The sequence below is a fragment of the Lissotriton helveticus genome, chromosome 4_1 (genome assembly GCF_964261635.1).
Source record: "Lissotriton helveticus chromosome 4_1, aLisHel1.1, whole genome shotgun sequence".
Taxonomy (NCBI): Eukaryota; Metazoa; Chordata; class Amphibia; order Caudata; family Salamandridae; genus Lissotriton; species Lissotriton helveticus.
The window spans coordinates 2,004,836,010-2,004,851,094 of NC_136063.1; the positions used below are offsets into that span (position 1 = coordinate 2,004,836,010).

The 15,085-nt window shown below is 42.8% G+C and overlaps 1 protein-coding gene across 2 annotated transcripts in view; it reads left to right on the forward strand.

Annotated features, from left to right (window-relative positions):
- FMR1 (fragile X messenger ribonucleoprotein 1) overlaps positions 1-15,085 on the forward strand; it is a 698,844-nt gene that overhangs the window by 139,175 nt on the left and 544,584 nt on the right. The window contains exon 2 of one of the 2 annotated variants that reach the window (XM_078688630.1): positions 1,033-1,085. In XM_078688630.1, the coding sequence (XP_078544756.1) occupies positions 1,033-1,085 (53 nt within the window). Of the gene's footprint in view, positions 1-1,032; positions 1,090-15,085 lie in introns of both variants that reach the window. The other variant, XM_078688632.1, reaches the window with a different exon arrangement.

The following is a 15,085-nucleotide window of genomic DNA, read 5'->3' on the forward strand; positions in this document are numbered from 1 at the left end:
GGGACCCCGGCTTAGAGTAATGACTCATTGGGGTGTCCTCGACTTACAATAATGATTATTTTTATTTATTCCACATCAAACTCTCCCATTGGGAGTTTTAGTAACAAAAAAGTTTTCCAATGCAGTTACACTGAACATGGGGCCTCCACAGGAAAGCTTTGTGTCTTCAGAGGCACGGCCATTTTTCTGAAGGCCCAGAGGACACTTTCAGGTATGTGGAGATCTTTAAATATGGCAGACTGTAGTCCTTCCGGTCTGTAGAGTTCGTCTGTCTGCTGCCCTAGCCAGCTAGAGTGCACTTCACCAAGCTCCTTATGTTTTTTAAGATGGATGTCCCTTGTTTTGAACCTGAGCATGAAGACCAGCCTTCAGAGTTTCTCTTGGAAGTTTCTTTTGGACAGTGTTTTCCTGTTCTCCGTTACATCAGTGACGAGGACGAGCAATATCAAGCTTTATGCCCTCTTGAATATTATGATTTGGTATTCATAATGAGATTTCGTGTACAAGCCACTTCTGTTATCATGTGGTGTTAAGTAAAAATGTCAGTGATTTAGATTAGATTTCCAAAGCTATCTCCGACTATCTGTGACTTGGGGTTGTCCTAGCATTGTCCCTCCATCACGTTTTAAGTTAGTACCATAAAAACAATTTTAGTAGCAGCAAAGGAAAATATATGCTCGTTAATTTTGATGGTTTCATTAGGTTCAGAGTATGCCACTGTTTGCAAAGATCTAGGATTAACTGTTTTTGTCACATAATGTTAGTATTTTCATAGCTAGATGAGTAGGTGCAGGTCTTGTATTTTAAGCATTTGTTGAGCCCGTATTTCAGCAATGAGGCCTGTTTAGATAGACATGCAAGTGTGCTTCTTATTGATAGGTATTCTCTTTCTCACATTGGTTTGCATGTCTGAAACAACGTCCGGTTTTGTACACTTTGAAACATTTAAGTATTTTCCATGTATCAATTATAAAATTTAAACTAAAATTTGCTTTTCAAAAATGTTAATAGCTGTTCTTTCTTCTCTTTTAGGCATTTGTAAAGGATGTGCACGATGATTCGATTACTGTTGCATTTGAAAATAAGTAAGTACGTACAGAATTTAATGTAAACCTATTGCAATGGGCAATATATTGTAGTTAAAACATACAAAAGGTGATGGGAGGTTGCTTATATTGTCTGACCACTGGTAATAGCCCGGAGTAGCACTCCAACCCTGTGTTCTTTTGCTCACCAGGCCACCTCAGTTTGGAGCCAGGAAATCAGTCGTGACCTTGGTACCCATTGGAACAGTCCAGCCTGAACTGCCAATCCTGGTCCTGCCTGACCCAGACCACAAGCAACCCAGGTCCAGTTGCTGGTACAAATGCACAAAGAACAATTGATGGGCAGAATGCATAACCATGTCATACATTCACCCCAGTGCAGACATCTGGGCTTAAATCTATTGTTCTTTTGCTCAACATGCCATTCCAGTTTGGACCCAGCCATATGTAAATTAGTCTTGACCCGCGCCCAATGTGAACAGTCCAGCCTGATGGATTTAACCCAGATCTCTTGACTGGGGTGAATGTATGATTTATTCAGCATTCCGTCCATCATTTGTTTGCGTAGCACTTTTCACCCTAAATGGGATGGGTATGCCAAGACGTGGGTCCCTTGCTCACTGTGCCACTGGATTCAAGCTAGCCAGGCTGATGAAGGGTAATACCCAGAAACCGTTCCCAGGCTGTTTGTTCCCGGTCCAGGAAGGACCTGGCCTCGCAGTTCGAGATGGATCGTTCCCATTGGGCGTGAAGTCAAGACTGATGTGCATTTGGCCTGGTCCAAACTGGAATGGGATGTTGAGCAAAAGAACAATGGATTTAACCCAGATCTCTTGACTGGGGGTGAATGTATGATTCATTTAGGGTTCCGTCCATCATTTGTTTGCTTATGGGTACACAGCCAAAAACATACACATAATTATATACATATTTATACAATTAATCTTCAATTGTTGATTTCCATTTGTGGTAAATATTGAATCTTTACTATTCTTTTCCCTCTGCCGGCATGTGTTTCATATTATGTGGCCGTCTTGCACCTTGACTTAATCAGGGCCAGTCTTCAAACTAAAAAGCCTCAATTTTATAAAGGCCAAACATTTGTCCTCCAGTGTGTAAGTCAGTGTGTAAGTCAGTGGCCGTATTGTGGAAACCCGTGCACCAATCTGATAAAAATTGATCCTGAAAAATGCTTCACAAAGACCATCAGTCTGCAGCGTTCTAAGCAACCTCAAAGACTTTGTTAATCATTTTGATCCTATACCTCCAACCGCTGCTTTTGTATTGATGCATTTATATCAAAAAGATAATTTGCCAAAGCAAATGAGGAGTACATAGGTTCATATGTCTATATGTGGATTACATATAATGTACTACATGGGTCCATCGAGTAGTATACATATGGGAGGCAACATTGTTTGCCTTTGTAATGTCCTTACCCTGGATAAATCTCGTATTTGTATGGCAAATACTAAAAGTAGCAAAGGAAAAACATTTTGAGACTGCGTTTTTCAAAGTAAAAAATGTTTGAATTCATATGAAACGTTACTAATTTATATAAACCTAACTAAGGAAATGCATGGTATATAGATTGTATAAACTTTTTCTCTGAGTGTGCAGGCCGAAGTAGATAGTGCACCATTATACATTGGAACTCCTTAGTCACATGTGATTGGCAGGGTGTACATTTATTTTGATCAGTTAGAATATGTCATGGTCATTCTGGTTAGAGGACGCAGGGTAGTTTTCTGAGCTCTACTCACACATAGGTCATTCTATAAGGACCTACATGGTGGTCTGCTTGCTTGATAAAAACGTGTTCTTCAGATCATTCACCTTGTACAATATCCACTTCTTGTTTCATTTTAATGTTTTAAAGTCCAATAAATGACTCTTGTGGATGCTCCATTGCTGCTCTTGATGTGCCAGGAACAAAGCATCAATATTACAAACATAGGTTTTTATGTTATGCAAAATTATATTGCCTTCCAATCTAATATCAGTCGTTTAAAACTATTAAACTTTTTATGATGTAAAGGGCTGGCAGCTCTTTTTTTCAGCGATTGGGGCATAAATAAAAAATTACAATTAAAAATAATGATTTGAGTATTTTTTTTTGTCAATTCCATAATGGCATCACATCCCAAATTACTATTGAAATAGTGTCCGTGAAAGCCATAACTTGGAGCTATTTGCTGCCAGTTGTTATTCCTCTACTGCCTGGATAGTTCCTTAGTGAAATGAAAATGGTTCCAGAACTATGACAAACCCTATAGGGGAAAGCGGCCAACTTTGTGTAGTAGCCTGGCTTAATTGAAATTTAATCTACTCTAAACAAAGAAGGACGTCTTACCTCCTAATCTTGTTTGCACTTTGACATGATCCATAATGTTGTACAAAAATGGCAAAATATGGCAATTAAAAGGAGGTTCACACTGATATTAAAATACCCTTTGTTAGAAAGTTACCCTATTTGGCCTGTTAGCCCCCATTTTTTGATGCTGAATGGAACTGGTGGCAGCTGATCATGTCTGTGTCCTGGGCTCTTCTAGTCAGGCCCAGGGCCCGTGCTATGTTAAACACATACATTGAGGTACACTTATATTTGGCATGATATATAAGTGCCTAGTGGCTTGGCAGTTCGGGCTGGACTGTTCCCATGAGGCACAGGGTCAGACTGATTTGCATATTGCCATGTCTGAACTGGGGTGGCAGAGTGGGCTAAAGAACGGTGATGGATTAAACCCAGATCTTTTGACTGGGTGTGAGTGTTTGATTGGTTCAGATGCTCCGTCCATCACCACCCCCTTTTGTACCTAGTAGATAATAGAGCCAGGCCATGGACTACCCTATAAGTCCCTAGTATGTAATAGGGGATGGCAGTTTAGAGGTCATCCGACATGCTCCAAATAATAACCAAAATAATTTTTGCATAATAGGAACCCCCCAGGTCTCCCCTGGCAGGCTCGAAAAATCATTAAACTGTTACTGGACTTGCAGGTCTAGTAACGTGAATAATCTACTCTGCCTAACTGTAATGTACTTGACCCGTGAACTGGTCACAAATTTTGTAATCCTAGACAAATATTTTGTCTTATGGAGCCTCCTATTTCTTTATGGTCACATACGAGAGCACCTTCAAATATGCAATTTCACTATTTCTGCTGTAGAAAAAAACTCTTTTTATTTACTAGATGTAATGTTTGCCCCACGTATAACAAGAATCTTGACCATAAATATATAGGGTACACATGATCCCCAGCTTGCCTCTTAGCTCACTAATAGCATTGTCATCTTGGCAGGAGGTGTAATAATTCCCAGTTCATGTTTAAAAACTCACTTTTCATAAATACATTACTAAAGCATGATGTGGTAGTGCACTGTCATTTACGGATAGCATATTTTCCATTGAAAGGGCCTCAAACCTTTCCTACTATCATGTAGTTTTACTGATAATATTGCATAAACAATATTTGGAAATTGGGTTTCAGCAGAAATATTTAAAAATTGCACATCTCTATGTAAAGTGTTCTAATTTCTTTTGATCCTCTAAAATATATATTTTTCACCAAAGAATTACAAAAAAGTGTCTTCATAACTAGTGAGATATATTTGAAGAGTTCACTTAGCTATTTCAGTGTTGTGTTGGAAAAAAGCCTGCGATCTTACAGCCTTTCATTTCACATGTTTTTCACAGTTCAATTATCACACAGTTCAATACATAATCCTCTAACTTCAGTCACAGAAAGAAAATAAATGTAGGAAAACAAAGTGACCCTTGACCTCTGTCTCTGAAAGCCAACAAATGTTACAAGATAACAAGATTTAAAGGCATCATTATTGCTCTTTCATTTTGTGAGTAATAAAGATGCCTTTAAATTTTGTTATCTTGTCACATTTGCTCCACTTTCAGAGACCTAGGTCAAAAGTGAATTTGTCTTCCTACATTTACTTTTTGTTCTGTGACTGATTTTCAGCTTGCCAGAAAGGTTGAGTAGTCCCTAAAAACAAATAGCTCCTCCTGATTAAATCTTGGAGAGCCCTGCCTAGATGTTCCAGGAGTGGGGGTCCTGTAATTATGAGCTCGGGCTTTATGAAAAAGAGATTTTATAAACCCTGATGAGGAAGAAATTTCACATTTTGTCATTTCCCCTTAAAGATAGTTCGCCTCATAGACTAACATGGCAATATGTTATGGACACATATTTATTGCTAGGAGAGTGTAAAAAAATAGCATTCAAAGACTGAACAGAATGGCATTGATAAATCCAGCAACTTGGCATTGTTGAATGTATTATAACATGTACAAAAAAGAAGTTATAAGACTTTACTTTCTGTAAGCCAAAATCCATCCTCTGCCACTCTTCCCTGATTTGTCAGCCCTGAGAGGATTAGCAAGGTACCTTGGTAAGTGGCCTGTCCGGGCAGAGGCTATGGCCTGGCTGGGCAGAGGCTATCTGATGGAGAGAGCTCTGTGGAGCGCATGGATGCCAGAGCAGGGGGTTGGGCCATAAAGCATCAACTTCAAGGGAAGAACAGGTCAAGTAATCCTTGCAGCTAGGGCCACTCCCCCTCTTTGCCAGATGGGTACTCTTAAGGGAGGAATTCACAGATGTGAGTGGGAGAGTTTATAGAAATAAACCATACTCTGAGTTTGATTTATTTAGCTCTTTCTGCTCTGCGGAAACTTCAGCCATGATGGATTTTGAGAGAATAGTCCTTTCTCTGACAAGACTATGTCACACTTAGGAGGACGTAGGCCTGCTATTGGGTGTTGCCCTGGACATCATTGAACAGGGGTGCTCCCCTGCTGTTGTCAGTGAACACTGGATGATTATGTGCGAGGTGCCGAGCCTCTCAGTTCTGCTGCTTGAAACTACAAGAAGACGAATGATTGTTCTGCTGGAATACTAATCTGCACCCCTGGCAAAGACTGCACCTGCTGCACTATCTGGGACTACAGCTCTGAGGAGTTTGCCTTGCTTTAAGAAGGAATAAGTAGTTGGCTTTCTGCAGCTACAGGTTAACGGAGCATAATTGATCCTTCTCCAGCCAGAGTCCCCCTCCTGTAGTGCGTCCATTGGAGTTTTAAGTGGTTGTCCATGTGCATTGTGGGAAGTGAAGTCCAAGCCTGCAAAGGGCCATCTAAGAGATTCCAGACCCTGGGATTTGTGTTTTGGACACTTGAAACCCACTAGGATACCTTCTGTTGGGATCTCCAGAAGTATGGGAGAGTTTAGGGAACTTTTTGGAAATAGCACCAGGAGGTGACTGACTTGAATGCGAGAACGAAGCCATCCATCTTCAACCTCGACCTGGCCGGGATTCCAGGTTCATCCGGCGGAAGAGTTCCGGAGGTCCGACTTCCAGATTTTGACCAGAAGCTCCCTTATAGTCAAGCCAGCAAAGCCTCACCGAATCCGGACTGGTTGACAGAAGTGAGGGCCCTCGATGGAAAAAGATCCAGAAAGGTTTCTAAGACTGAAGGTAACATTTTGACCAAGGGATATCCTAGCAGGGCTCCATTGCGGTTGGCCTCAAACTTTGACATTGTCCTGGACAAGTGCGACCAGATGTTCAGAAGTATTGCTATTGGTTTCTAAGCACTAGAAAGTGTTTATTCTTTAAAAAAAAATCATATCTCCGGTTAAGTACATTAGACTTTCATGGTTCTGGTGTTATTTTACAGATAAACATATTTCCTATTTTTATAAATTGGTGTTCGATTTTTATTTTGTGTTGTATCTTATTTACTGTATTGGTGATTTTAAATTCTTTACGTACCTGTCTCCGAAGTTAATCTTTATTGCTTGGTGTCTACCAAGCGTTGAGCAAGGAACTCCTTAATAGAGACCCTATTTAGGATCCAGTACCGTGTTGGTGGCATTGTTGCTCATGTTTGGTGCTTACCTATCCCTCCCAATAACCCTGCTTCCAACGGGCTTTACAAGTGATTCAAAAGATGATGCCTGATTTTTTTCTTCATTGAAAGTTCGACCTTCTTTGCAGAATCCATTTGAGTCCAGAAAGAACATAAAAATTGCATAGAAGAAGCATAAAGTACGTGAAAATATAAAAGCGATCGATTTCACAATTTTCTGTAGACACCAACTAGTCTTTCTTGCAAGACAAGGTTTATAGCCATTATTAAAGGATACCCGTGATGGAATTTCTCCTGTCTGCTCGTTTTCAATTGACGCAGAACTTGAGGTGTTCAAACCTCAAAACCAGTGGCGACTCCTCCGCTAAGGTGAAGGAGCGTCCCCGCACTGCTGCTGTGCAGCAATAAAAGAAAGTAAAAATAAAATTATAATAACGCAATGTTATTATCACTTAATTCTTGCCTGCTGCGGCAGCATGAGGGTGGGGCTGCTCTGCTGACAGAGCAGGGGGAGGAGTGGTTGGCACCCTCTCACACTTCAGCATGTTGTCCATACAGGCCGCATTACAGCCTGCATGGAGAACATGCAGAGGCCCCCAGTCCCCATCTGAGTGCTGAACCACGGCGCTCAGACCAATCACATCGCTGCATTGTAGCGTTGTGATTGACTCAGAGGAGCCTGGGTGCTTCCTGTTCGGCAGAGGAGGGACTATGTGGGTCAGAGCAGCGAGGAGGTAAGGGAATTTTTTTTAGAATTATACTTCCTTACCCCCTTGCCCGCCCACATCACCGCCCCAGATCCTTGGTGGCCGCCACTGCTCAAAACGATGGCAAACCTTTGCGTCCAAAACTAAATCAATCAGATTTGAAAAAATACTGCAGCAACACTACTAATGCTAAATAGACAAAACCCCAAATGTAACATTCATCCTTAATACCTTAATGACACAATAAAAATAAATGAATGGGGAAACTCACAGTTGGAAGGCGTGGCAAAATTGTGGAATATCAAAATTGTGAAATAACCCTCATTAACTAAATTGTAAACAGTTGAGATGCATAGAAATGTAGTCAAATATAGTTAAAATAAGGGCCAAAAACAAACATTTTCGATTGTCCAGGAATTAAAGGCCTTTTATGGAAAGTTGGAAAGCATGGAGATTCTCCGCATTTCTTTCAAGTGGCTATACACCTTTATATGCAACATCATGTTGCTTCTCAGATTAATCAAAAACGAAAAAGTAAACAATTACTTAAATGCATATTTGCTCCACTTTTCTTGTTATCACATTTAAAAAATGTTTGTTATAGATCATAACCACATGCCGAGTGCTCTGGTATTGCATAAAGCAGCAAACACAAAATACAACCCCTATCGCCATGTTCAACAGTCTAGTCCATAAACATCCCATTTCCCCAAAATGTACAGATGTTTCTGAGACGCAGCCATGTGCGACCCATTTGAGGCCACATGTAAGAAACAACAATATATGAAAGACTTTGTAGTTGCAATTTTAGGTAATCACAAAAATTGCGATTACCTAAAATTGTGACTACAAATAGGAAATCACAAATTGTCCCAAGCATTTTCAAAATGCAAAATGTGCATTTAGGACAATCCTATAACCATCGACTTAAGTTCGATGATAACCATGGACAAATTCTGAAAAATGCACAAAAATTAATGTGCACTTTTTTTGGGGGGGGAGGGGTGCTACAGGCATGACTTAAACCCCCGGGCACCCATGGCTTTGCATTAACTAATTTGCGATTACCCTTAGTTAATTGCAAATTTGCTGATGCAAAACCATTCGCACCTATAGGCCCATAGTAATGAATGGAGTAGTATTACCTATTTACCGAATCGCTAGTTGGTAATGTGAAAGAATTGCTTCATCTTTAGCAATTCCTTACATACATAGCTGTTTACAATTACCAAATAGCGATTCGGCAAAAATCGCTATCACGGAATGCTGTTTTGATACATGTGGCCCATAGGTTCTTCCTGTTCTGCACACCAGTCCATAGCTGACTACCACTCCACCAGGGTGGATGAAGTGGTTAATCTCCACTTTTTGGCAATGTCCCTCTTGGCGATCACAGTTCTAATCCTCACCAAGGTTGCCGTCTCTACTGCCACCCCCTAAATACTCCAGGATACACAGCAGGCTACCCTGTGCGAGGTCTCCTACATCCTTTCCATTATCCTCCCCAATATAAGTAACAGGGGGATGCAAATTCTTGTTCATTGAATCATAATAAGTGAACAGGCCCATACCATATGGAAGAAGTCTCAGTCTTCCACCGAAAGCATGTGGGTGCAAAGGTTTTGTGTGCTCATCTCAACCTCTGACGCTTAAGGAAGATAGTATGTAAATATTTAAGCTGTATGAGCCTTTCTAAAACAAAAAGCATCCCCAGTGACATACAAGCATCCCATCAGTAGCTGTTGTGAAGGGAGCCCACCAACTTCTCCCATTTGTTTTTCTGCTACAGGAAGAGGGCAGGGGAGTGAATCACCAATGACTCTAGGTCTGGGATATCACCCCCCTTTCCCCAATAGGCCCATTAGGAATGTGCCTTCCTATGGGCTATATTCAAAGACTTTGGATAGAGGGCATGGCGTAGTTGCATGTCATTATAGAATTGCGGATGGTGAAGCAGAAAGTCGGTCAGAAGGTTCTGAAAGGATTTCATGCAGTTATCCTTCCAGACAACTCCCTCCCTTGAGATTCCACTTAAGTCCCATCAGTTAGAACCGTCAAACGGGCACAGTGCTCCAACCAACAACTCGCCACGCAGCTGTTTCCAGTGTGATCTTTCAGTTCCATGGATTCATCGCCATCCTCAGGGGAACACAGTTGGGTCTTTCCCGCTTGACCCTTTCTGTGTCTCAGTTGTCGGGCCATATATTTATCCCTCTTCGCCGTGAAGGAGGAAGGTTTATCACAGCCCATCTTGCCTAGTGATTGATGTTGTGTGCTAAATATCCTTCTGCCCCTTGTCTGGCTGCATCAAAGTTGCCCCAAATTGCCAAGGGCCTGCAGGTTGCCTGGGGCAATCTAGGTGGTGCCCATCATCAATTCAGGAGTACCCCCCAAAGTCCACTAGCAGAATCTTTAGGGATGCCCAGTTTTCTCAGGGCTCGGTTATTCCTTTGTGGGCAGGTCTCCCAACGCTGCTGGGGCCATCTCCTCCAGTTGCTTCTCCAGTGGGCTAAACGGTTCATTTCCCCTTCAGTCTGGGTGGAGGAGAGGGAGAACACTCCTTCCCTTGATGCAGGCATGGAGCTCCAAAATGATGCACCTCATAGGTCTTAAAACAAAATCACAATATGGCTCTATAATTAGGAGGAAGGTAATTTCTAAAAGATGCCATGGCATATTTGTAATTTAATAAAGGCCTTATGGGATGATATGGGAAAGGAGATATGCAAACTTCAAGACACTGGAACAGAGCTCAATGATATTAGGGTAGAGTTAGGAGAGTTTACTTTTCCAGGATCTTTTGATAGAGATTGGAGCGAAAATAGTTGGAGAAAATTGGAAACAAGCTCAGACTGTAGAGACGACGCTGTAAAAGGCACTCCTCTGAGGGTTGGAGGAACTGAACGCACGCTACACCCGTGCATGCTCCTGTTACTAACCCTTGCCCCTTCTCTTCAGCTAAACAATGACTCACATACTATTCCGGGTGCGGTAATGAGCAGAGCACACACCACTATCACCTGCTGCTCCCCCGTACGCACACAACCCCCACCCAAATGCCCCCACTGGGCACTACCTTGCCCACTCCACCCACCCCTCTCCAAACTTACATGTGTTTGATTATCCCCTAAAGACAAGAGCATACGTGAAATAGTGTGTTGACTCCACTCGTTGTTTTGTAGGGCGATACAATGTGAGAGGCTGATGTATAATATGCCTAACATGTTGCTATAAGAGTGTATATTGTGTGCTCATGTTTTTGTTTGCAATAACCCAATAAAATGAATATGAAGAAAAATCTGGAAACCCGCAAACATATATTTTGTACATACATGATGATGTTTTCTCACTTACTTGAAAAGTTGTCATTCTATAACTGTTGGGAAGAAAGGTCAACAGAGCAAGACCACTGTGGAATGCAATAGTTATATTCACAGCATTCCAGGCTCAGGAAAGCTAGATATATGCTGATTAAAAGTGTCGAAAAAGTGTTGAAAAAGGGGACTGTAAAATTCACAACGGTGTTGAGTGAGCAAATGGTGCTGTTTTGTCTCACTGTCTCTGTCCCTTCTAATCATATATCTTTTTTCTCTCTACTCTATATCTCCCTTTCTTCTCTTGTCCTTCTCAACCCATGCCACATTATTATTTACCAGCACTCCTGGGGCTTTTCCTATGGACTTGTATTATTAGCAGTTTAATCCTTTTTGTTACCATATAAGAATACGTTCTAATCTTACTGCAATGCAAGTAATTGCTTCTCTGTTATCCATTACTTCTGTACTTACTTTAATCCTCACTTGCTGTGGCCTATTAATGAACGGAATCCTGTTGTTAGAAATGGGGGTATCTAGTTGGCAATGGTTTGCACCTTTGTCCAAGTAGGGACCCTTCTTCCTAGTCAGGGTAAGGGATTTACACTCCTAAAATAACCCATGCTCCATCCCCTTGGCACGAGCAGTCAGGTTTATCACAGAAGCAGTGTATAAAACATTTGCACATAGCCAACAGTAATACAGTGAAAACACTACAAAGAGACACCACATCAGTTTAGAATAATATCCAATGTTTTATATATCCAAAACAAGACCAAAACGACTAAAAATCCAACATACAGTACTTTAAAATATGCACTTTTCAAGGATACTTTAAAACACAGTTCCTTGAAGTCGGTAGCTCCAACTGGTGCTACCGCAGTGCTGTGAACAACAGAATCCAACAGTTCCGTCTGACTGCGTTGGTAATTGGAGTCGACAGACTCGTATACAGTACCTTTTATGTTGTGTTACCTTTCACATACACTGCACCGTGCCAATGGAACGACCTTGGGCCTACTTTATGGGTGCCCTATATGTAAGAAAAGGGAAGTTTAGGACCTGGCAAGTGGGTGCACTTGCCAGGTCGACATGGCAGTATCAAACTGCGCACAGATAGGTCAATGGCTGGTCTGAGTTACATTTAGAGGCTGCTGATGTGGGTGGCAAAATCAGTGCTGCAGGCCCACTAGATGGTGCAATGAGCTAAAAAACGGTGTTGGATCTAGCCCTGATCTCTTGACTGGGTGAGAGTACTCTGCTTAATTCAGAGACTCTGTCCATCACCACCCCTTGTTGTAAATAATTTTGTCCACCCTAAGCGTGGAAGGGTATACTCAGATGTGAGTCCCTTGCTCATTGCACCATCAGGATTCAAGCAAGCCGGGCCGAAGACGCCTGAAATGGCAGAAACCGGTCCCCGGAAGCTTGTTTCCTTCCCAGTGTAAGAATTGGCTTTTGTAGTCTGGTCTGCCCTGTTCCCATGATGCACTGGGCCTGGGACAGACTAATTTGCATACAGCCAGGTTCTAAAACTGGGATGGTGCAATGAGCTAAAAAACGGTGTTGGATCTAGCCCTGATCTCTTGACTGGGTGAGAGTACTCTGCTTAATTCAGAGACTCTGTCCATCACCACCCCTTGTTGTAAATAAGCAGGCCCACTAGCAGCATTTAATTTACAGGCCCTGGGTGGGCACAGTGCACTGTACTAGGAACTTACCAGTAAAGCAAATATGCCGATCATGGAATCTCCAATCCATAAACACAATTTACAGGCAGAGCACATGTACTTTAGCGCTAAATAGCAGTGATCCAGTAATCAGTCCTAAAACCAACAAAAACATGGTCAAAAACAGGAGTCCTAAAAGTCTGGGGGGGAAAACTTGCCGAAAAAGCCAAGTCTAACACCTGTTTTCCATTTTTTTTATCATTAAGAAATGACAAACATACAGAAACCTGCCAATGCACATGAGTCTGCAGGAAAAAGAAGAGATCCCCGAGAATGTCAGTTACAATAATTCACAGCAATGGAAGGCACAAAGCTAAATATAATTTTTAGGAGATAACCAGTGCTGGAAAATGAAGTCTGCTGTTCTTAGCATATATAGTACATCAGATAACCTACTATCCCTTTTTGTCACACCTCCGTGAAATCTCCACGGGCCCCACCGATTTTCATACTGCTTATGGTGGCCCCTTGACTTTTAGAAATGTGCACCAATCCAGTCTTGAATGCCAGATCTGACAGAGACTTCTAGTCGCAGATTCCTTACCGTTTGAATTTCCTAGGTTACTGATTGGATTCCGAAGACTTGTGTGTGAGCAGTACCCCTGCTCGCTGGCATGGAGCATCAATTGGCTCTGTGCGGCATCGTCCACGCATAAAGTGACGTCCGTGTCACTTATATAAGCTCTACCTCATCATGCTGAAATCCATTATTTTCTTTCCATGACAGTTATTGCTGATTCTGAGAAAGAGCTACTCCTCTGACACTTTTTGACAGAGTTTTTTCCGATGTTTTGTTGAATTCATTTTTGAAGAATTTTTCCCCCCTCTTATGTCCAGGTGATGTCTTTGAGGAAGACAGGTTTTTAACCGTGTGGCACCATGTCAGTACTGGACCCATATCTAGTGTGTCTGTTGTGTCTCGAGTGCGACCACGACTCCAAATCATGATTGGACTGCCGGGCCATGGCACCAAAGGCTTTGAGGGAGCAGTCCCTGAAGATGCTAACTGCCCAACAGGCGGCGCCGCTAAGGTCTCGGTCCTGCACCAGGGATAGGTCATCAACCGCTCCAGGAGCCCCAAGTCATCATCTTCCCATTCCCGGTCATCGGAACAACTGGGAAAAAGGCATAAGAAGCACAAGTAGTCAAATTACGCTTCAACTTCTCCTCATTCATCGGCTGGCGGAACGAAGGAACATCGACGTTAATGGCACTGCTCCTCGGAATTGTTGCCAGGGCTAACTCAGAACCTCCCAGCTTTTCCGGGAGCTGGAGCGACCTTCGCTCAGTTAAAAGAAAATGTACGATGTGCTGCGTATTTGAGCAGACCGACCCCTCCATCGTGCCTTCAGAGTAGGCCCCGGGTTCTATGCCGATGGCTTCTGCCTTTGCTCCGATGGGCCCCTGTGGATCATGTTCCGGATCCAGACCGGCGCTGGGTGTGCCACAGCGACATCCACCAAGGCAGGCCCGACGTCGATACTCCTGACATCCACAAGTCTGACACAGAGCTGGAACGGCATCGATCTATGTCAATTACTAAGCCGACAGGACCCATGTGTCCTAGGTCGGTGCCTGAGCCCTGTACTGAAGCGTACGTCTTCGGGAAAGAAAGTACGGGTGTTCACTGGACCCTTTAGAATACCAGTTAGAAGGCCAGGAAATGGACTAGAAGGAGGAACAGGAGGGTGCTAATGGACATGACACATCATCAGATGCTAGTATGCTAGCATCTTGACAGAAGTGCTACAACCAGGAGCTTCCACTTGGGAACCCTTGCACCTTTTTAATGAGGTACTGACGAATGACCTACTGGGAACCTATTCCTAGTCCGGCACAGGGGCTCCTGTGAACAGGACACTTACCCGTCGCCACTGCTCCGCACCTGAGGACCTGAACTTCCTCACCCAACATTTCACCCCCGAGTTTGTGGTCCAAGCCCCTACATTCCATGGGGCATTCCCTGCCGCACCACTGGACATGGATTCCAAGAGGCTGAATAGCTTGGGAAAGAAGATCTTTGCTTCCACAAGCCTTGCGTTGTGGTTGGTGAATACTGCATGCCTATTGGCCCACTAATCCCTTATTCTGTGGGATACAGTTGTACAAGTGCTGCCACAGAACCCCCTGCGCGCCCGAGCTGTTCTCCAACAACCCGTCAAGAGCTAGAGCGACACAACAAAGTTCTCTATTAGGTTTGGTTCGTGTAGGACTGTCTCACAGAGCAGAGAAGTTTCGATGACGATGGCAATTGGCTGAAAGAAAATGGAGGAGGGCCTATTCTGAGACAGATAAAGCCAATTTGAGTTCATTACAGTCTCAGTATAAGGCGTCTATCGCTAAGGCCAAAGCAATTTTTTTTGCTACATCCATTTTACATGCATCCAACAGTACCAAAGCACTCTTC